Source organism: Camelina sativa, chromosome 16, assembly GCF_030686135.1.
Source record: "Camelina sativa cultivar CO46 ecotype springtype chromosome 16, ASM3068613v1".
Lineage (NCBI taxonomy): Eukaryota > Viridiplantae > Streptophyta > Magnoliopsida > Brassicales > Brassicaceae > Camelina > Camelina sativa.
In genome coordinates, this window is record NC_141895.1 from 20,049,989 (window position 1) to 20,072,158 (window position 22,170).

Consider the following 22,170-nt stretch of genomic DNA (forward strand, 5'->3'; position numbering starts at 1 on the left):
GGTTATTGGTGCGCCAGGCGTTCCTCGAACCCTGGTCCCCACCCTTTAACAACCTTCCCACAGGACAAGTTGCCACCAATTGACTTATATGACAACCCGTTTCGTGACCCCACTAGCCCACCACTAGCTTGCCCCCATAGGCCCGAAGCTGGCCCTGTTGGGCATCGATCATAACCCCTCACTGTGCAGGTCAATTGGTGACAGCTTGTCCTGTGGGAAGGTTGTTAAAGGGTGGGGATCAGGGTTCGAGGAACGCCTGGCGCACCAATAACCTACTGGTGGATTTGGATGAATAGTTCCTGTCTACAGTGAGGGGTTATGATTGATGCCCTGCAGGGCCAGGTTCGGGCCTATGGGGGCAAGCTAGCGGTGGGCTAGTGGGGTCAACGGGACGGGTTGTCATAGCTCAACTATTCCAGTGTCGTCTTGTAACTAGGTTTAGGCTAAAATCCACTTTCCCCCTATCTAGTCAACATGTGTTTAGCTTAAGGATATCATTAGTCCGAAGACTGCTAGTGAAACTTAGCCAACCCCTATTGCTACTATGGTCTATGAGTCCTTAGAGAACCTTGTTACTAGATCCACTTAAGGATAAACCTCTAGATGAAGGTTATAACTTGATGAAGATTGGCATTATGATCCCTCCTCTATTTAGTGGGGGTTACCTCTGCTTCATCAGCCTCCTATATCTCCATCGCCTACTGTTTATGGTTTCCACTTTGCAAATCATCAACTTCTTGAAGTTTCCTCATTTAAGCCTGTTGAGTAGCGACATTATGATATCTACTCAAAGAAGTAGCGGTTACCGCAACCTCCTCAAGCTACCCTCATCCAAACCCAGAATTGCAACCATCATTGTAGTCTTACCTTTTCGGTCAAGGGTCATGAGAGAACTCTATAGTTAAGCGTGCTTGAGCTGGAGTAATCTCAGGATGGGTGACCTTCCGGGAAGTGACTGTCGAAACTGTGTGAGTGAGGAAAAAACATCGAGAAAGATCACATGGTCATTTGTAGGGACGGTAACAAGTCTTTAAAACCTCCTGGACGTAGCAAACCAACCGTCGGATATGGATTAGCTCACAGGCCTAGTGAGAGGATGTGAGGTCCAATAAGAAAAGTGGGCCCATTGACTGGGAGTGGACATGGGATCCACTGAGAGGTGGTGGTCAGGGCGTAACAAGTGGTATCAGAGGCAAACCCAGACGACTGTGGAGTCCTGAGAGAACTCCAAAGTTAAGCATGCTTGAGCTGGAGTAGTCTCAGGATGGGTGACCTTCCGGGAAGAAACTGTCGGAACTGTGCGAGTGAGGACAAAACACAGAGAAAAATAATGTGATGATTTGTAGGCACGGTAACAAGTCTTTAAACCCTTCCAGACGTAGCAAACCGGCCGTTGGATATGGATGGACTCACGGACCTAATGAGAGGATGTGAGGCCCACAGACTGGATTTGACATGGGGCCGACTGAGAGGTGGCGGTCGGGGCGTATACACCGGTTATCAAAGCAATACCAACCTTGCTCACACCTTTAGCGAAGCATTTCCGAGAGTATCATCTTTGGTCGTTCCTTTGCCACTTAGTCTTTGTTTCAAGACAATGACCATTATCTCTTTCCTTGACCTGCTCATGGAAGATGCATCGATATACCTTGGTCTCACAGGTTCCAAAATACTATCAAGCCTTTGGTCCATAGCTCTCAAGCTCCAAGTATCTGTTTCCCTTATCTATCTTTGTTGCCTTAATGTTTTAAGTTCTGGGAAGCCCCTACTTATGTTATATTTTAAGGTATCCTATGTACTTTGTATGTTACTCTTTCGTTAAGAAATGATAACATATGTTTGTCCAAAAAAAACAAAAAACATCGGATTTGTAAATTTTACACAAATCACTTAAAATATAAGTTGAATATATCCTCTTAAATTTATGTGGTTGATTAACTAAAAACTTGATTTGCTCACAATTTTTTTGTTTTTTTGACAATACTCACAATTACAATATTATAATTACTACTTCAAAATATTTCACAAGATAATGATGCAAATACAACAAACAAACAATATAAAACTGTAATATAGATAAAAAAAAATAAATACTATAATATTTTAAAATATTTACTAGTCTAAAAGATAAATATAAATTTACAGAATAATTGCAATATTAAAAATAAATATTATCTCGAATAAATTAACTTTTAAAAAGAAATATAACAATAAGTGCGGTATAGCATGGGATTTGTGTTTATATACACACGGCACAATCTCAAACATTGTCAAGCTCGCTCGTCTTTGTCTTGCCCACCAGAAAATCTCTTCGTCTCTCTTCAATCAATCGCACATAATGGCACAGAAAGAACAAACCACAAGTGAGAAGGTCGGTTCAGTGGTCTTCTATGTTATTTTGGCAGCCGTTCTGATTTTTCTTTTCGTCTTTGCAATCGAACAAAGTAATCGCAAAATCCGTGTGCCGGCAATAGAATTAGCTTCTATAGATTTCACGGTGCACAATATTACGGAGAATCGTCTTAGCACAAATTGGGATTTGTCCATAAGAATCCATGGTGATCTTCCTGGTTATTATATATGTCTTCAAGGAGATGTTCAAGCTTCCTTTCTTTACAAGAATGTCACTCTGGCTATCTCATCCCCACAAAAGTAAGCAATTTTATTTTATCTCCCATACTATTTTTTGATTTACTACTTAAAACCGTTTTTTAAATTCTTAAAATTTGTTCATATTTTGTAACTAACTGAATCTTCTATATGATTTAGATACAAAGATCTCAAATACTATAATCCTCAGATTCTTAAGCTTTCAGAAAACATTACGGAAGAAGATATTGGCGGTTTGATTGGAAAAGATATTATAAAAGATGTCAAAAAGAGGAAAGAAGTACAGTTTTCTCTTACTGATTGCAGAAAAAAATCGACAGGAGTTATGAGCTATGCGTGCAATGAAGCCACCTTGCGGTTCGAGCCAGAGTGTGAGTCTGAGATGAAGGCCACTGTGTTTGGGAAACATCCAACCTGCACCAGTTTTTAACCAAGTCCATCACCAAGCCAGTTCATTATTTTCTTTTGGCGTGTGACCTAATTTTTTCTAGTTAGTTATTCAAGTTGTTATCTTCCCTTTTGAATATTAATTATCAGCTTTTAATTAATCAAGAAAACTCTATGATATTGTTTTTTAGCTAGGAAGCATGTCGTAAAAGGCCGTTGAGCCTTTACTGCCAGCTAAATCTTAGTTCTTACGTTGCGCCACACTCTCAACAAAAGGAAAAAAAAAAAAAAAAAAAGGAATGTTATTGTTTTTGTTAAGGAGACGATATGGTTCAAAAGAATCTGTTTTATATAATGAAGGATCAGTTCATGTTAATGCGACATAGAGAGTGGTTCTATATATGTTTATCAAATGTTTATGAAAAAAATAATAGTATTGAATACATTGTTGGATATGACTTGAATTGGATTGGGCCCATGAATTTAGGCCCAGTCAGTTGAGTGTTAACTAGGGTTTTATCTTCCTATATATACTCTTGTTAACCTACCCTCCATGTATTTTGAAATCTCTGTACTTTCTCCAGTAATAAAGTCTATCTCTTTATCCGTGGAGGTAGCCAACAAAAAGTGTTGGTGAACTTCGTTAAATTTGTGTCGTTTATCTTTGTTCTATATCATCTTGCTCACATCCGTTATAACAAACTGGTATCAGAGCACAAGGTTCTTTGTTCTGTGTTTTCGTGCGAATTTCGGGCAGTTTCAGATCAGTGCATATTTGGGGCAGTTTCAGATTCGTGCAAAATTCGTGTTAGGGCACAAAAGTTACTTTTCTGCGTTCGTACATTTTTCGGGTTGAATCAGTATTGTCTGATTTTACGGCAGAAACCGATCCGTACAGCTTTCAGGCATAATTAACTTTGTGCAGATCGGTGCAGAAGTAGGTTCGTGCAAGATCCGTGCAGAAGAAGATTCGTGCAGAAGTAGGTTCTAGGAATTTCCGCAATTATAATATGGTGAGGAGATGTGTGTGAAGAACATGAAGATCGACAAGAATTCTGGGAGAAACGATTTCAGTTTCAGGTCCAAGGTAGGGCATCTGTTTTAATGGATGTTTTGCTCTATGGGTGATTTAGTCTGGTGGGTCATCAAGCCTTTGATAGACATATCTATACTGAGCATATGGTATGTGTTGAACAGTTGGTCCTTGTTGGACATCTGGTCCGTGGTAGGCATCTGGTTGAGTAAGTATCAGGCGGTTGATACAGTTACAGAGAATCAAGCCTCTGAGTTTTTAGCTAGAGGCTGTAAAGAACTGGGGTGTAATCTGTTTTCTAAGGGTCCTAAGTTAGATGAATCAAGTACTACATGGAGAAAGAACACAGGAAGTCAGATTGTCATAGGAGAAAACAATATGAGTTTGTAGCTGTAACAGAAGATGACACCATGTCTGAAAAGAGTTTTGCTCTAGTTGTTGATGGAAACACACATCTATCATATGTGTTCAAGGAGAAAATAGTTCTCAGCAGGATACATGATGGTAGATTCAGCATACTGAACGACGTGAGATATGTTCCGTCGGTGGAGAAGAATTTGATGTTTTTGAGCTTGCTTTACAGCAGATATCTCAAACTTTCTGGTGCAAACAGAAGTCTGAAAGTCGTTCAAGGTTCTGATGTGGTTTTGAAGGGTGTCATATGTGGTACCTTGTATATCCTACAAGGATTCACAGTTAAAGGTTATGCGAATGTTGCATCTGTAAAGGTTCACATGGAGGATATGACTAAGTTGTGGCATATGAAGCTTGGTTATATGAGTGAAAGAGGGATGCAAATTTTGCTGGTGGAAGACTTTCTGTGTTGTCAGAAGATCAAGAGGATGTGGACAGAAAATGGTCTGAAATTGTGTTCATCGAAGTTCAATAAGGTGTGTGAGGATGAAGAGGCTGCTCGACATCACATAGTCAGGAGCGCACTACTGCAGAAGGGTGTAGCTGAACAGATGAATCAGTCATTGTTAGAGAGAGCGGGGTGTATGCTCTGGAATGGTAGCTTTGGTAAAAAGGTGGAGCTGAAAGGTGATTTACAGCAACACGAAAAGAGCAAAGAGCTACATACATACTTTGGTGCAGCAGAATCTATCTAAACAGGAAATACACCATCTGAGAGTAAACGTTACAGTATTGCTTTACACCAAATAAGAAGAACTAGAGTTGAACCAACTCAGAGGTTTGGTTTTGAGGATACTCTTTGCAGTATCGTTTTTCACCTAACAAGAAGAACTGGAGTTGGACACACACAGAGTTTTGGTTTTAAGGATATTGTAAGCGTCAAGCTTCTGAAGGGGCGTCAGGCTCTTATTGAAGCATCAAGCCTCTGAAGGGGTAGCAAGCCCCTGGTGGGCATACGGTCCCTTTAAGGGACAAAGGCCTCTGAAGAGGCAACATGCCCTTTTATAGGGAAGACAGTCCATGAAGTGACGCACGGCCTTGTTTTTTGAAAAGGCATCAGACACGCCTGTGAGAACTGGATCTAAGTTCTCCTTCCAAGGTGTTTTTCCGAGCGGAGGATACTATCGCTGTCGAAGGTTCCGAACTGTATTCTTAGACTAAGTGTTATCAACTGAAAACGTGTGTTATTATTCTTTTAGAATTTTTTCCATCCCCTCTACAATCATCATACCCCCGCTATTTATACCACTGTATTACAATTAAATGCCAAATCAATTCACTCTGTTAATCTTGCTTTCTCATTTAAGCTAACTTAATACAGAGAATCTTTTGACTGTTCCCCGATCTCCCAAGTGACATGGGAGATCAGCTAGCATCGCTTTACTTCGCTCGCCGGGCTTAGCAGGCTCCCTTTGCATTGGGTTTGGGCCCATTTAGTCAGTGCGTCTTGGGCCTTGGCCATAACTCGGAATGCGAATCATGGTATCAACAGTTGCCCCCCAAGTGCTCCGAGCTGATTGGTTCGGGGGACTTTTGAACTCTAGTTAGCTGTTTCGGGAAACTAAATATGTTCGGTATCTCATGATTTGATCATGGTAATTATGAGATTTGCCTTCCCGAACAAGTTTTGGGGCCCACGAGGAAACTTAACACGCTATAAGAGAGAGAAACAATGAACCGGGACTTCTCGCTTTCCCAGGTAATCATTGCTTTTCTCCATCCCGACGTATAAAGGTAATCTCTTCTCCCTGATTTTATTATCCCTGAAACTTTTTTCTGCTCTTCCTCTTCTCTGCCTCTTCTCCCTCATCGGAGATATCCCCGTTTTTAGCCTTGTTTTCCTCTTCCACCATCAAGAAGCGATGTCTCCTCTGAAATCCACCCCGAGTAAGGTCGTAAAACCTCTTATCCCCGGCGCTTTCGGTCCGCATCCGCTGTCAGTTCTCTCCGCAGATGACATGGCTGAGGTCAGGAGATCCACCGGGATCTCGCAGGTTTCCGGAGGCCCATGAGTCCCCGGAGAATCCTCCTCCCGGTTACTGCTGCGCGTTTGAGAGTTTTTTCTTTGCATGCGGTATGTCATTTCCGCTTCCCGAACTGATCGTGCGGATGATGTTCGAACTAGGCTTCGCCCTCTCCCAGATGTGTCTGAACTTCATTCGGACTGTTTTCTGTCTCCAAACCTTGGGGGAGGAGTTTAACTACTCGCTCTCCTTATCCGACTTCCTCCATATTTATACGGTAAAAATGGGTCGGATCAGAGGCACACTATACGTGAGTCCGCTCTCCGGACTGAAGGTCTTTGACGACCTCCCCGAAAAGGACGAGAAATGGTGCAAGTCATTCTTTTTCTTTCCAGTTAACGAGCTCACCTTCGGGTACCTTACTGGCTCGTTCGTATCGAAGTGGACTTCGAAAATTGGTAGCGTGGTGTCCCTTACTCTATAATTGATATCTTCGATTCTTGCTTTTAACCACTTTCGTTTTCATTTCAGCCCACTTCGAACGAGGCCAGCTTTCTCCCACTTTTGCGGAATTCTTTTCTCGATTCTGCAGCCAAGGTCAGATTGCCTGGGATTCGTTCTCGTGTGAGAGAATACGGGAGTCCGGAGCTAGGCTTAGGAGGCAATCTTTAGTTCGCTCTTCACCCCCCCCCCCCCTTGTACATGACACCTCTTCGGTGGGCTATAGAGAGGAGAGAGCTTTCAAGAAAGAGCTCGAAAATGCCGAGAAGAAGGCAAAGAAACAAATGGCTGCCGCCCTCGCCATGGGCAAAGCTCACATTCTCGCTAAGGAAGCCAGCTCGTTTGCTCCCGAAGTGAATGAAGCCCCCATTCCCCCTCTCCGGTTCCAACAAACCCTCGGTGATTGTCATCGCTGACTCCAGCGATGAACCAAGGGAGGCTGAAGTTCCCCCCCCCCCCCCATCATCGGGGAAGGGCCCTACTGAAGGGAGCTCGCAGAAGTCCGAGCAATCCAAAAAAAGAAAGGGGCCCGAGTCCTCCTCCTCCCTTCCTGAGAAGGCTCGAGCTCGTACTGGTTCATCGGGAGGTGAACGGAGTAAGCCCAGCTCAAGAGACGAGGTCCCTACAGCAGAAAGGAGATCCAGGGATTCCTCTAGTGCTAAGGAGTCCAGAGGGCTTCTGGGCAAGCTGTCTTCAAAGAAACACCGCCACTCACCCCGAGGTAAGCACGAATCAGTGGTTAGGTATTCTCACCTTTATTTTCCGTACCTAGAACGGAGTAACATCGTTCGTTTTATGTAGCTCCTCCTACCTCTCCAGGTGACCTGATGAGGAACTACACCCGGCCTGGAGTACGCGTCCCAGCCTTCACCGATATGTCAGAAGTCAATCGTGCGAACTTCTTTCGCTTCGCAGACAAAGTCGGCAAGGTTTGCGTCTGCTACCCTTGTTTTGTCTTCTTCTATATATATTTCTTACTGACAACCCAATTTCCTCAGTAGATGATCGAGTTCAATATCTTAGTGGCATCTTACGAGGAGCAGCTGTTCGCATCTCCTTCGACCTCTGAGGTGGCCCATTTGAAGAAGAAAGTGGCCGAGCTCGAGGTCCAGGTGGAAGAGATCACAAGACTAGAGGCTGTCAATGTCAAGGCCGTGGAAAAGGCCGAGCAGATCCGGAATCGAATGAGGATAGCTGAGCTGGAAGTTCTGGACCTCGGGATCGCCAACGAAGACCTACGTGATAAGCTGAAGAAGGCAGGCGAGTTATTATACGAAGCCGCCGAGAACGATGAAGCCGCGAAGAACAAGCTGCATGAAATCGAACTCCGCAACCAACTCCTGGAAGCAGGTAATAGTTGTGAGATTGCGAGAGTTCGGAGAGAGGAGAGGCAACTGATGTGGCGAACTCTCCGTCCTCTGATTGAAGAAGTGCGGGTGCAGTTCGAGGAGAGGGAGAAGCTGGCACCAGCTCAGATCCGAGCAGCTGAGATCAGAGCTAATCGGATGTTGGTCGAGGAGATCACTCGGGTTGAGATCAAGGACCTCGAGGCTCAACTCGGGATTTTGCGAGCTGACAAGGAGAAAGCTGACGAAGATGTCTCGAAGGTAAACATTCGTGCCTTTAACCCCTCTGCTTTTTCTGACCTCTTGGCGGACTCGCCCGAGCTGTTATGCAATGAACCCCCTTGAGTATCATGATTGATGAGTCCGGAACTAACTTTGGACGCATATCGAACCAGGGGCTGGACGCCTTTAAGGACGCCACTCGCTCAGAAGTGGAGATTGCGGGAATGAGCCTGCCCCCCCCCCCCCCCGAAACGAGCGAGGTTGTGGCACAAGAACCCCCTCCCCCTTCAGCTACCTAGTAGTTTTGATTTCGGGGTTGTTCTGGCACCAGTTGCCCCCCTTTTGTTGTTGTTTTTTTTTTTTTAAATCCTTGTTGGACCAAGCTCGGAGTTTTTGGTTGCATCGACCACTCCGAGCAACCTTTTGTTTTAAAATAATATTTAAGACTTTCCTTATGCTTGCGAATTAGAAAAATTTCTCATACTAACTTGTGGCCGGACCGATTTCTCATCCGAAAATATTGTTGTGCAATGAAGTGAAAACTATATCCGAATCCCCGAACATTTAATCCGGAATTCTTTATATTTTTTTTTTGAAAAACGAAGTGAGACTTCGGTTTTTTTTTTTTACGAAGTGAGACTTCGGATTTTTGTACAAAGTTTAACTTCGGTTTTAATAAGCTCTTTGCAGCGCTTAACTCCGGTAATTTTACGCGGAGCAATTATACGAAGTTTAACTAGGGTAATATTTTTTTTTTTTGAAAAATTTGTTTTGTTATGCGAAGTTAAACTTTGGCTTATTATTCGAAGCAAGACTCCGGTGTTTTGCGAAGTAAGACTTCGACTTCTTTGTTTTCAGCGATCATCCATTCTCAACAACAAGTATTAAGTGAACTTTTGATTTTATTAAAAATGGATAGCTGGACCCAAAATGGGCTGCCTACGTACCCTTATCGGGATCAAGCCATCCGTAGTTTGGTACAAGAAAGTTAATTATAAAAACGCTTAAGATGCAGGGAATTCCAGGACCTCGGAACCGGTTTCCCTTATGAATCTTCCAGCTAGTAAACTCCATTTCGTACTTCGCGAGTGATTTTGTATGGTCCTTCCCAGTTAGTTCCTAGTTTCCCAGCGTTGAGCTCTTCGGTGTTCTCATACACTTTTCGCAATACTAAATCTCCGACTGCAAGAGATTTACCTCGGATTTTGGAATTATAATAGCGAGCTACGGTATTCTGATAATTCTGCATCCGAACCAAGGCTTGGTCCCGATGCTCAATAATGACATCCAGTGTGTCTCGCATAAACTCTTCGTTCTCCGAAGCTCAGAGTGGATTTATGGTCACGCGAACTCCGGGTACTTCTAGGTCGGCTGGGACTACGGCATCAACCCCATAAACTAAAGAAAAAGGTGTCTCGTTTGTAGCCCATCGAGGAGTTGTTCGGATTGCCTAGAGGTACTCCTTGGAGTTCGTCTGGCCAGCGTCCTTTGCAAGAATCCAACCTTTTCTTGAAATTAGTCAGTATAACCTTGTTCATCGCTTCGGCTTGTCCATTCCCTTGCGGATAACGAGGAGTTGACTTGCTAAGCCGTATTTTCCATTTAGCACAGAATCCCTCGAATTGTGAGGAGATGAACTGTGGGCCGTTATCCGTGACGATTTCGTGCAGAACGCCATACCGGTAGATTATGCCCTTTAGGACGACAATCGAATGTGATTGAAAGTACGCTCGCAACTTCCTTGCTGAAACTACAACTGCTAAAGCCAGCTTTTCCATCATTGGGTACCTAGGTTCGGCTCCTGTGAAAGATTTACTGATGTAAAAAATTCTTCTGCTCCCCCTCGTTCTTCTCGAACTAGCACTCCGCTTACTGCGCTAGCGGAGACGGCTATGTAGAGGAAGAGAGGTTCGCCGAGCTCAGGCTTTGCCAGGACTGGTGGCTCTGATAGGTATGTTTTTAGCTGGGAGAACGCTGCCTCGCACTTCTCCTCCCATGCGAAGTGCCTCCCTCCCTTCTTTAGCAACTGATAGAACGGGAGGCATTTATCCGTTGAGCAGGAAATGAAACGGTTGAGTGCTGCTATTCGTCCGTTGAGGCGCTGTACTTCTCGCAGGGTCTTTGGGGAACTCATGGACAAGAAAGCGTTGATCTGTCTTGGGTTCGCTTCGATTCCTCTCTCTGTTACGATGTAACCCAAGAATTCCCCAGACGGAACGGCGAATGTACACTTCATGGGATTGAGTTTCATCCCGAACTGGTTTAGGATCTCAAAACAGGTTCCCAAATCTGCGAGGTGTGAACTAGATTCCTTGGACTTTACTAACATGTCATCGATATAAACTTCCATGGTCTTTCCGAGCTGTTTCTCAAACATGCGATTTACCAATCGCTGGTAAGTTGCCCCGGTATTCTTCAGGCCGAATGGCATCACCTTGTAACAGTAAATTTTGCGATCCGTGATAAATGCGGTCTTTAATTGATCATCACGGTTCATCAAAATCTGATTGTACCCAGAAAAAGCATTCAGGTCAGTGAAATCGACGCAGACTCGTGACTTCCCATTTTTTTTCTTAACGACCACAGTGTTGGCGAGCCATTCCGGGTATTTCACTTCGCATATCTGCCCAGCCTTCAGTAGTCGCTCTACCTCCTTATTGACAATTTCAGCTCGCTCGGAGCCGAGCTTCCATCCCTTCTACTTCACGGATCTAGATGTCGGGTCGACATTAAGATCATGCGAGATGACCTCGGGTTTTATCCCTTGCATTTCGTCGACTGACCAGGCGTAGGTAGTTATGTTTTCCTTGAGAAAGGAAATCAAACTAGCTCGAAGTTCGCTTCCCAACCCTGCTCCAATCTTTATCTCTTGGTCCGGGAACTTCGGGTTAATGAAAATGGCTTCTGTGAGGTCGCATTGCAGGTGCTTCCGCACTGGGTTTTTTGCGACCTCGAGCTGTGGTTGCTATTGTATCAGGAGCTTGTGACTTGCGAGGTAACAGCTTCTCGCCACTCTCTGACTTCCCAGAATTTCCCAAACTCCTTGCGGAGTTGGGAACTTGATGCACTGGTGGTATGTCGACGGGACCGCCTTCATCTGGAAAAGCCAAGACGTCACTACTATTGCATTATAGGCCACAGGTCGGTCAAAGACATCGATATTTCACTAGTGAACGAGACTAGTGGAGATGGACGTCCCGTGATGTGCTCCTTTCCGATGCCCATCCTGGTGAGAGTTTCCAGAAAGATTAAATCTACCGAGCTTCCCGTGTCTACCAGGATTCGACACACCTCATGATTCGCTACGTCAAGTGAAATAACGAGTGCATAATCATGAGGAGAGTCAAGGTTCTCTGTTTCCTTTTCCGAAAATGTGATCTCCGGCAGATCACTTAGAACGAGCTTCGTCCGTTTAGGTGCTGGACTAGTGAGCTTACGCTGGTGGTCTTTGATTGCTGTTATTGAATTGTGAAACAACCATGAACCTCCCATGATTACGTCGATTCGCTTCTTAGGACCTGCGTCCTCTCGAGCCAGCTTTAACTTTTTAGGTAAGGGAACATCTTCACAGAGTTCGGACACCGTTTATGGGTCCATCTCGTCAATCGAAACATTCGGCATCTTGCCAAACACAAATTTTTCAGCAAGAAGGTGCATTAACTTCTTGCAATCCCGAGTTGAGTGTCCGTTAGTTTTGTGAAGCGTACAGTACGCGTTCTCGTCTCGGACCCATTTGTTACTTGGGGGCACTCCACTCTTAGAGCGTGGTGAAAATGGTGGTTTGGATGGTGAAACCTTAGGGGAACCTTTTTGTGGTGACTTGTCGACCGCGTAAGCTCCGGGTCCTGACTTCAGAATTGATGGAGGTATCTTTTTAACAGGAGATTCGAAACGGGGCTTGGAGATTGCTTTATGCTTCTCGACACCCGTGGCTTTTTCTTCTTCTGCTATTATCCAGTTCAAAGCTCGATGAAGAGCATCCTGGATGGTAGCAAACCGGTTCATAGTCAACTCCTCCCGGAAGCGAGACTCGTGCCAAAGGCCTTTTTTCAGAGCGGCTAAGGCGGTTGAGTCCAAAAACCCGGGTATCTGGACTTGGACCTCCTTAAACTTTGTGATGTATGAGCGGAGTGACTCTCCAGCTTTTTGGCTAAGGTTCCATAGTTGTGCGTCCGTTACGGCTGTTTCCATCAAGCTCGAGTACTGCTTGATAAAAGACGTCAAAATTCCATAAAGTTACTGATGGAGCCGGAGGCCAAGGACCCGAACCAGAGCAGAGTGGGTCCGTAGAAAGTTTCAGCGAACAGTTTGCAGTAGCCGGCGTCCGGCTCGTGAGGCTCAAGGTCCACTCAACTTACTGTGAGTAGGAAGCTCTTGAGGTGCGCAGCTGGATCTCCTTTTCCTTCGTAACTAGCAAATTTTATTTTTTCCGACATCCTTTACACGGACTCTGGCTATGTGGTCAGAAAAAGGAGACCGTTTTGACTCTTCGATTACCCGAGAGATATCCGGTCCTGAAGTAGTAGCATTATGCACCATAGACCGCATGTCTCGGATCTCATCCTGAATTCAATGGAGTTCGGGGTTGGCTGCAGTACCCGGGGTAAGGTTCTCCTGAAAAGGATTCCCTCCCACAAGAGGAGGAACCCGAGCCGAGGGCACCGAGGAAGTAGAGACTTCGGGCTGGACCGGGGTACGATTATCCCCAGCAGGATGTGGGTTGGTGTTATTCCCTGGGTTTGCCGCCGCCGACGCTTGCTGCAGATTGAGGGGCGGGAGTACGCCGGAGAGGTCCGGAGTGCACCGCGGCAGATTCTGCTCGACAGAAAGGAGGTCTACACGGTCGGCATAGGCCCGGTGGGAGGCTGAAAGATCAGCGACCGAACCGACAACTGCTTTCAGACGAGTGGAGACTCGCCCTTCCTAACTTGCAAGGCGTTCGGAAAAAGTGATAGATGTTGCTTGCTGGCGGTCTGATTTTTCTACCAGATCTTGCAAGAGTTTCTGGATTGACTCCATAGTTACCTGATTGGGAGATTCGTGGGCCATAGCGAGGTTGAAAGATGAAAGTCGGAACTATTCAGAGTGCAAGTGAAAGTTAGCCCCTCCTTCTAGCGCCAAATGTGAGAACTGGATCTGAGTTCTCCTTCCAAGGTGTTTTTCCGAGCAGAGGATACTATTGTTGTCAAAGGTTCCGAACTCTATTCTTAGACTAAGTGTTATAAACTGAAAACGTGTGTTATTATTCGTTTAGAATTTTTTCCATCCCCTCTACAGTCATCATACCCCCGCTATTTATTCCACTGTATTACAATTAAATACCAAATCAATTCACTCCGTTAATCTTGCTTTCTCATTTAAGCTAACTTAATACAGAGAATCTTTTGACCGTTTCCCGATCTCCGAAGTGACATGGGAGATCAGTTAGCATCGCTTTTCTTCGCTCGGCGGGCTTAGCAGGCTCCCTTCGCATTGGGTTTGGGCCCATTTAGTCAGTGCATCTTGGGCCTCGGCCCATAACCCGGAATGCGAATCGCGGTATCAACAACGCCCATGGTGGGATAGACAGCCTTTGATGAGACGACAGCGGAAGCTAAAGAACAGGCTCCTAGGGCGTTGAGCAAGGTGGAGTTCAGCTACACTGTGATAGTTAGAGTGCTTTATGTCTGGCTAAGAATCAAGTGTATCATGGTAGAAAGAAGCACATGTAAGTAAGATATCACAAGATCTGAGAGTTATCAGTTTCAGGTGTGATTTTACTACAGAAGGTGCACACGTCTGAGAATGCAGCTGATCTGGTGACCAAGCCAGTCACTTGGATCTGCTCCAGGTCTTTCATTTCTAGATGAAGACAAAAGGTTCCCCCAAAAGCCTACAAGGAGTTGAAGTTGAAGTCAATGAGATTTCGTCGTCAAGGTGGAGTATGTTCGTCTTGTGTGACTTGAAATCTCTGAAGACCTCTACAAAGGTGTAAAAGAATGTGTAAGGTGTACAAGGCTTTTACTAGGCTTTTGTAGAGACTCAAGGCATCCGGCTCATGGTGGATTAGTTGGCCTATATAAGGCATTCTGTTTTCTGAAGAAGAATTTAGCCTAAGTGAGGTATTCTGGATTCTGAAGAAGTATTTGACTTCAACGAGGAATTCTAGCTTCTAGCGGAGCTTCTGAATCGTTTGAGCATCTGGCTCGTTGGAGCTTCTGGCTCTTTTGAGCATCTGAATCGTTTGAGCATCTGGCTCGTTGGCATCTGGCTCGCTGGAACTTCTGGCCCGTTTAAGCTTTTGCTCGTTTGAGCATTTGGCTTCCGAAACAGCAGTATGTTCTTTGTTGAAGGAACATGTGGCTCTAGTAGGAGCATCTAGATTCTGAAACAGCAGCTTGTTCTTTGTTGAAGGAACATCTGGCTCTAGTAGGAGCATATAATTTTATGAAAAACAGCCATTTCTCTGTTGAAGACGACATGCTTATAGCTGCCAAACAGATGAGTGATATACAGAAATTAAAAAATCTGCTAAGTGTTGAGTTTGAGATGAAGGATCTAGGCGCATCAAAGAAGATTCTAGGAATGGAAATCCTTAGAGACATAAATCAGAAGAAGTTTTTCTTATCACAGAAATGCTACATTCAGAAAGTGTTGAATAGGTTTGATATGTCATCATCAAAACCTGTTCACACTCCGAGTGTTGTTAATCTTCATTTTACCAGGTTTGCTCATCAGTCTGAAGAGGAAAAGGAGTATATGTCTCGGGTTCATTATGCTAGTGTTGTGGGAAGTTTGATGTATGCAATTGTTTGTACAAGGCCAGATCTGGCACATGCAGTCAATGTTGTGAGCAGGTTCATGGGACAACCAGGAAAAGAGCATTGGCTAGCTGTGAAGAGGATTTTCAGGTACTTGAAAGGTACATCTGATGTTTGCCTCATATATGGAGGTGAGGCTCCAAGCCTGGTTGCAGACTATTCTGATTCTGATTATGCAGGAGATGTTGATAGCAGAAGATCGATGACTGGTTATGTGTTTACCTTTGGTAATTCTGTGATCAGCTGGAAAGCAACTCTGCAGCCAACTGTGACGTTATCAACTACTGAGGCAGAGTACATAGCCTTGACATAAGCTGCTAAGGAAGGTATATGGCCAAAAAAGATTGATCGGCGATCTGGGTTTGCATCATGATCAGGTTACAGTATACTGTTACAGTTTGAGTGCGATCGGTTTAGCCAAGGATCAGGTCCACCATGAAAGGACCAAGCATATTGATGTTGAGATATCATTTCCTGAGAAATGAAAAGCGGATTCAAGTGAAGAAAATAAGGACATATGACAATCCTGCTGATATGTTCACTAAACCGGTTCCTGAGAGCAAGTTTAAACATTGTTTAGACTTGTTGAATATCTCAAGCTGTTAATCGCCTAGGTGGGCGATGCCTCTAATGAGGCATCATGTCCCTGTAGGGACATCAGACCTCTGATAAGGCATTAGGTCCCTGAAGGGACATCATGCCTCTGAAGAGGCATGAGGCTCCTGATGGAGTGTCTAGTATTATTGGTATTATGATTAGTATTATTGGTATCTTTGCTTTTCCAGCTTTTATGGTTTATGATTTCATACAAGATTTCAACGAAATCCCCATCGTTCCGAAAATAGAGTTAGCTTCTATGGAGTTCACGGTGCACAATATTACACAGAATCGTCTTAGTGCAAATTGGGATTTGTCCATAAGGATCTCTGATGATCTACCTGGTAATTATATATGTCTTCAAGGAGACCTTCAAGCTTCCTTTCTTTACAAGAATGTTACTCTCGCTACCTCATCCCCTGAAAAGTAAGCCAAGCCTCACTATTTTTTTTTTTTACTATTTATTATTACTTAAACCGGTTTTAAATTCTTTAATTTGTCCATATATAATTTTGGATCTCTTCTATATGATCAGATACTACAACCTTAACTACCAAGACCCACAGCTTCTTAAGGTTTCAGCTGCTCTTGTTTTCGATAAAGATATTAGCAGTTCCATTGGAAAAGACATTATAAGAGAGATACAAAAGAAGAAGGAAGTGCAGTTCGCATCGCGGTTTACTCTAACTGATTGCAGAGAAAACACAACAGGAGTTATGAGTTATGAGTGCCATGAAATCACCTTGAGGTTCGAACCTGGATCAGAAGAGATGAAGGCGACTACTGTGTTTGGGAACCATCCGAACTGCGTCAATATTTGACCAAAGTCCATCTCATCACCAATTCATTAATTTTTCTTTTTTTTTTCTTTTATTCAACAGTTCATTGTTAAGTTTGAGAAAAAAGGGGCTTTGTAGAATCATGGATTTGGATTTTATTAGGTATATGGATGCTAATTTTTAAATCAGTTTTTGGATTTAGTTTTTAGATTTTAGATTTTAGTTTCAGATTTTGCCATTAGTTTTTAGTTATCTACTAGATTTTAACCTGCGGTCAATGATCTAAAATACGGACTATGCGGCCGTATATACGGTGAGTATACGGTAAATGGTGACCCACTGTACTGTTTATAGTCTAAGCGTTTTAACATATACGGGTTGGTCTAATTTGCTTACTTATACGGCGTATATACGGACGATTATACGGTTAGCGCATATACGTTCGTATTTTGTTTTTTTAAACCTTCAATCAAGCTATAAAACGAAATCTATAAATTGAAGAAACCCTAAGCTTTATTCATTTTCTACTGCCGTGACACTTTTCTCAAACTTCATTCTATATTCAGAGAGTCTTCAGGTTTTCTTTACTCCTCTTCTCTTGTTTTGATTATATGATCTTTTTTTTTTTTTGACAATCAATTATATGACCTTTCTCTTTTTGGCTTTATCATGTCTATAGTATCGTTTTTGTCTTGTTGATTATAGAACTATAATACTTAACATTGTTAAACTAGGTTTGAGTTTTGAATTTTGATACTACAAGTCGACGGAGAAGAAGAATTTGAAGATTAAAATTGGTTTATTTTTCTGTTTTCGTTTTGTTATTTCAATTATTGAGTTTTAGACTACTTGGTTTGACAATTTCATAAGTATTTTTGACAATTTAAGGTTGATATACTATTGGTTTGACAATTTCATGAGTATTTTTGCAGAGATTTTAATATTTATTTTGTTTTTTTATTATATAGATTTATTTATTTATATATATATAATATATTTATAATTTTTCATATCTATATATATTTTTGGTAAAATATATTTACCGTATATATCCCGCATATACAGCCGCGTATACAGCTATACGCTAAACGGTGGTGCACCGCCCGACTAGCGCCTAGCGTATTTTAGAACATTGTACGCGGTACACCGCGTGCATATAATTTATATTATTATTATTTTTTTGTTAAATATTTGATGTTTTGCAAATAGAGGAATAATTAAATTTTTCGACCGTTTGTGTAGATAAATGTTTATATTCATTTTTTAACCTGTAATATACTTCATGACTATTTGTTTGTTATATTTAGTTTGTTTTGTTTAGCGTTTGAGATTTTATTTTGATTTTTAATTATTATAACAAAAAAATAAGGGATCTAAATACATAAAAAGTCATTTATACACTATGATTAAGTCACATTTTTCCTAATGATTTAATTATTTTACACAATTTTAGTTAAATCAACTTAATTTTATATGTCAAATATTCTAATATTAATAGTGTTGACAAATAATAAAATGAGGATTTAACCCGTGTTAGCACAAATTTAATGATAATTTATTAATTCTAACATGTCGTCTTTATAACCCATCTACTATATAAGCATATTATTTAGTATTTTGAACTTTTTTAATTTTACATATTCGTAATATTTTAAATTTTTTATTAAGTTTATATATATATATATATATTAATTATAATATTTAAATAAATATGAATCGAAATTCTTCTTACGTTAAGAATCAAAACTCACATGTTTTAGAAAACAAAATAGGAATCAAATTGTTGTTTTCTTGGTTTGCAAAAGATTCATAGATAGAATATTTTCAATACACAATAGAAGCTGTAGTTTTACATATTCGTTATATATCATATTTTGTTTTTCCATATTGTTTTTGATGTAGTTTTTAGTTGAAATAGAATGTAAAATATTTAGGAAAGAAAATATGAAGTAGTGTTGTTTTGGAAACTTTTAAAGGGTTAATGTTGTAAATAAAAATTTAAATAAGCAAAACTAAAATGGCATAACAATAAATATACTTCAAAAATTCATTAGTAGATCTTTTTTATGGCGTTTGAAGCTTTTGCACTACATTAAAAAAGTTTAGTATTCTTAAAATGAAAAATTGCTATCTTATTTTTCAATCCCCTTTGGTACATAACATTGTTTTGTATACTATATAATTTTAATAAGTTGGTTACAAATAGGTTATAGATTAATTGGTTATAAGTTAAATAGTGGGTACAACTTTAATTTATTTTCTGAAAATTTTATTACTAGATCACGTTGTTTGCAAAAATCTTAAAGAGAATATTTTAAAGAATCATTTTATATCATCTAACTTACCATATTAATTTCCTTTATTAAATTATTAATCAAATAAAATCCTTTGATATCTAACTTAACATATTAATTTGTTAATTATCATTATATACTTCACCTCTCATTTTTATATATGGGTCTATTTTGTGAAACAGATAAATTATCATATTATTTATTATAATTAAAAATTTAGTTTTATTTCCTGATATACCATAAGTCGAATTTTTAAAAACATATATAAATTTTTCAATCTATAAAATATTCAAGGTTTAGTAATATTATTCTTTAAAATTAATATATATTGAATTACAAAATTTACTGAGTAACATGTCAAAATTTGAATATTTATATTCAATTTCATATATTTTATAATTTTATAATGATATTCAAGTCATGATGTATAATATATATTGTTGAAATAACTTCACATGCATAAACTAATACAACATATTAGAATTTTATTTTAAAATATGATATATATATATATATATATATATATAAAAGTTTGCATAAAATAAAATTTAACCAGTATTATTGCACGAGTACTTATCTAGAATCATTAGCAATATAAAATTTACAAAATATGTATCTTTTTCAATTCATTATATATAGCATATGATTAAATTTCAACTCGTGCTCTAGCACCGGTCTTAATCTAGTAACATTAAGAAAACGCTATGGTAATTCTCGCAATAATAGGTCTAATACATTTGACAACGGTTTTTATATTGCTATCGTTTCGTCATCGTTTTCCACGAGATTTGGTTTCGAAATTCAAATTTCAATTGAGAATTTTGAGTTCTAGAAATCAATTCAGAATAAATGAAAAAACAAAATGATGTAATATTTAAACATACAAATTCACGAACAATAACAAATCCTCTGAATAAGCAAGACAAAAATGAGCCTACTTGATCTTCTTCATATGCCTTGAGTGAAGACGAGAGCATAGCACTTAAGAGGAGATGTTAAGGTACATTAGACTAATCTCAGCTTTTTGTAAACAATGAGATATCTAAATTATCACAACACCAATGTTAAGGCGTAATGACTGAATCATATATGTAAGCTAACAAAATTTATCTATTATAACGTTCTAAAGTATACAAAAACGAAAATATAATTTGTGACTAACACAACTTCAAACGAAAATAGTTTTGTAGAGCTAGCAAAATGTGATATATGTTTAGATTTTTAAATTATTTTCAAAAAGATTTTCAGTATGACATGATATTGAAATAGTTATCGTGGGTGATAATGAGCACATATGTAAACTCGGTAATAACACACTAAAAAAAAAAGGAAACCTAAAAATGGGAATACTAGATACTGTATATAGCTTCCAAAATCAAGAAATAGAAAAGGAAACACATATAGAAATCGTAATATACATATATCCTAAATAATATGTATCATATGGTGTATATATATAACTCATTATTCCTAACCATATAAACATGTATAATACATATATATATACAATCTCAGCTTTCGTTTCCCGCTAGCTCCACAAAAGTCCTCTACTCACTCAATCGCGCGAATGAGTCACGACCCGATTCACCGCGTGTGCGATGTCGTTTGCATCATGGCCTTTATTGGTGGTATAGCTCTTTTGGTTTGGGGCTTGCATATACAAACTCCACCGCCGGATATAAAATTAGCTTCTATGAATTTCACGGTGCTTAATATAACAGAAAACCGTCTTAGTGCAAATTGGGATTTATCCATAAGTCTCCCTGATTATCTTCCTGGTTATTATATATGTCTTCAAGGAGATGTTCAAGCTTCCTTGCTTTACAAGAATGTTACTCTTGCTACCTCATCCCCACAAAAGTAAGCAATTTTTATAATTTTCTTAGTACTATTTATCATAATTTACTTATGGATATTCTTTAATTCTTTTAATGTAGTTTTAGAACTAATTGAATCTTCTATATGATCAGATACTACAATCTCTTTCGCGATACACGATATTACAACATAATCAAATACCACGATTCGCAACTTATTAAGGTTTCAGCACTTGTTTCCGGTGAAAATATCAGCGGTTCGATTGGAAAAGACATTATAGAAGATATAAAAATAAAGAAGGAAGTGCACTTCACATCGCTGTTTTCTCTTACCGATTGTAGAAAAAAAGCGACAGGAGTTATAAACTATGCGTGCCATGAAGCCACTTTGAGGTTTGAACCTGGATCGGAGATGAAGGCGAATGTGTTTGGGAAACATCCAAAGTGCAGATATGTTTGGCCAACTTCATGTCCGTCACACCACTTTATTTGTATTTTTTCGTTTTTTTTTTCCAAATAGTTTATTGTTAAGTTTTGGGAATATTTTACGCTACCTAGATTTTTTTTTGTCAGGATCAGCAATTGTCCAATACCATTACTAATGATATCTGCGACCATAATATTTTTAATTTTTTAACTCTAATGAAATATATATTCTTACACCAATATCACATATATATACACAGGATATGTCATATTGCCCGTAGAAATTTGCTGGTATTAGTCTTCAAAAAAATCTTCCCGTTTCTCAAAAAAATCTTTAAATATTTTATTATGTAACTAATAGGAAGCTGGCAGGTGTAGAATTAAACTGAGAAATGTTTCTCTCCAAGAACTTTAAGAATAGTTCTCTCTCCTCCTCTCTTTTATATTATTTTATTAATTTTTAATTAAAAAATTTTGAGTGGACAACTGGGGGAGCAACACCGTTATACATGGTCTTAAGAACTTTATGGGTTTCCCGAACTCTAGAGAGCTCCGCGAGCTAAATTACTTTGGTACCGAACTCTTCGTATTTTGGTATCGTGGATGATGTACATGTCCTTTTATTTTTATGTCGGGACTTTAGTAAAAGATCCTGACATATTGGTGGATTTCAGGCCCAACAATAAATAATCCAGGTGATATGTTAACCTAACCCTTATTCTAGAGGCTAGAGAACAAATTGTAAGGATGTTTGAGTTAGTAGAAGAAATTGGAAAAAACATGCAATTAAAAAAAAATTGAGGAAATAGAAAAATAGAAAAAGACTATATAAAAAAAATTTAAAATGAAACACTCTTAAGAAAAGAGGAAATAGAATAATGGAAATATTAGATCGCTTCCAAAATCAAGAAATAGACATACTTATAGAAGAAAAAGTACTATATCCTAAATAATAAGTATAATGGTTATGGTCGATTATA

The 22,170-nt window shown here is 40.1% G+C and overlaps 4 protein-coding genes across 4 annotated transcripts; 3 read left to right on the forward strand and 1 right to left on the reverse strand.

The window, feature by feature from the left end:
* The first annotated feature begins 2,274 nt into the window (after positions 1-2,274).
* On the forward strand, positions 2,275-3,040 carry LOC104753737 (uncharacterized). Its single transcript, XM_010475942.2, has 2 exons — positions 2,275-2,652; positions 2,770-3,040. Exons 1-2 carry the CDS (start codon positions 2,339-2,341, stop codon positions 3,038-3,040), a joined length of 585 nt encoding a protein of 194 aa, XP_010474244.1. The 5' UTR covers positions 2,275-2,338.
* A 6,822-nt stretch (positions 3,041-9,862) lies between these two features.
* On the reverse strand, positions 9,863-10,255 carry LOC104753738 (uncharacterized). Its single transcript, XM_010475943.2, has one exon. It carries the CDS (start codon positions 10,253-10,255, stop codon positions 9,863-9,865), a length of 393 nt encoding a protein of 130 aa, XP_010474245.2.
* Positions 10,256-15,974: 5,719 nt separating this feature from the next.
* On the forward strand, positions 15,975-16,695 carry LOC104753739 (uncharacterized). Its single transcript, XM_010475945.2, has 2 exons — positions 15,975-16,300; positions 16,410-16,695. The coding sequence occupies exons 1-2, from the start codon at positions 15,975-15,977 to the stop codon at positions 16,693-16,695; spliced, it is 612 nt and encodes a 203-aa protein (XP_010474247.2).
* A 3,819-nt stretch (positions 16,696-20,514) lies between these two features.
* Positions 20,515-21,605, forward strand: LOC104753740 (uncharacterized). Its single transcript, XM_087492762.1, has 3 exons — positions 20,515-20,807; positions 20,918-21,218; positions 21,552-21,605. Exons 1-3 carry the CDS (start codon positions 20,515-20,517, stop codon positions 21,603-21,605), a joined length of 648 nt encoding a protein of 215 aa, XP_087348888.1.
* The last annotated feature ends 565 nt before the right edge of the window (positions 21,606-22,170 follow it).

Coding starts and splice junctions, on each gene's coding strand:
- LOC104753740 (XM_087492762.1), top strand. CDS start 20,515: ATGAGTCACGACCCGATTCACCGCGTGTGCGATGTCGTTTGCATCATG. Junction 20,808..20,917: donor GCTACCTCATCCCCACAAAA/GTAAGCAATTTT, acceptor CTATATGATCAG/ATACTACAATCTCTTTCGCG. Junction 21,219..21,551: donor AACATCCAAAGTGCAGATAT/GTTTGGCCAACT, acceptor TGTAACTAATAG/GAAGCTGGCAGGTGTAGAAT.
- LOC104753739 (XM_010475945.2), top strand. CDS start 15,975: ATGCCTCTGAAGAGGCATGAGGCTCCTGATGGAGTGTCTAGTATTATT. Junction 16,301..16,409: donor GCTACCTCATCCCCTGAAAA/GTAAGCCAAGCC, acceptor CTATATGATCAG/ATACTACAACCTTAACTACC.
- LOC104753737 (XM_010475942.2), top strand. CDS start 2,339: ATGGCACAGAAAGAACAAACCACAAGTGAGAAGGTCGGTTCAGTGGTC. Junction 2,653..2,769: donor GCTATCTCATCCCCACAAAA/GTAAGCAATTTT, acceptor TATATGATTTAG/ATACAAAGATCTCAAATACT.
- LOC104753738 (XM_010475943.2), bottom strand. CDS start 10,255: ATGGAAAAGCTGGCTTTAGCAGTTGTAGTTTCAGCAAGGAAGTTGCGA.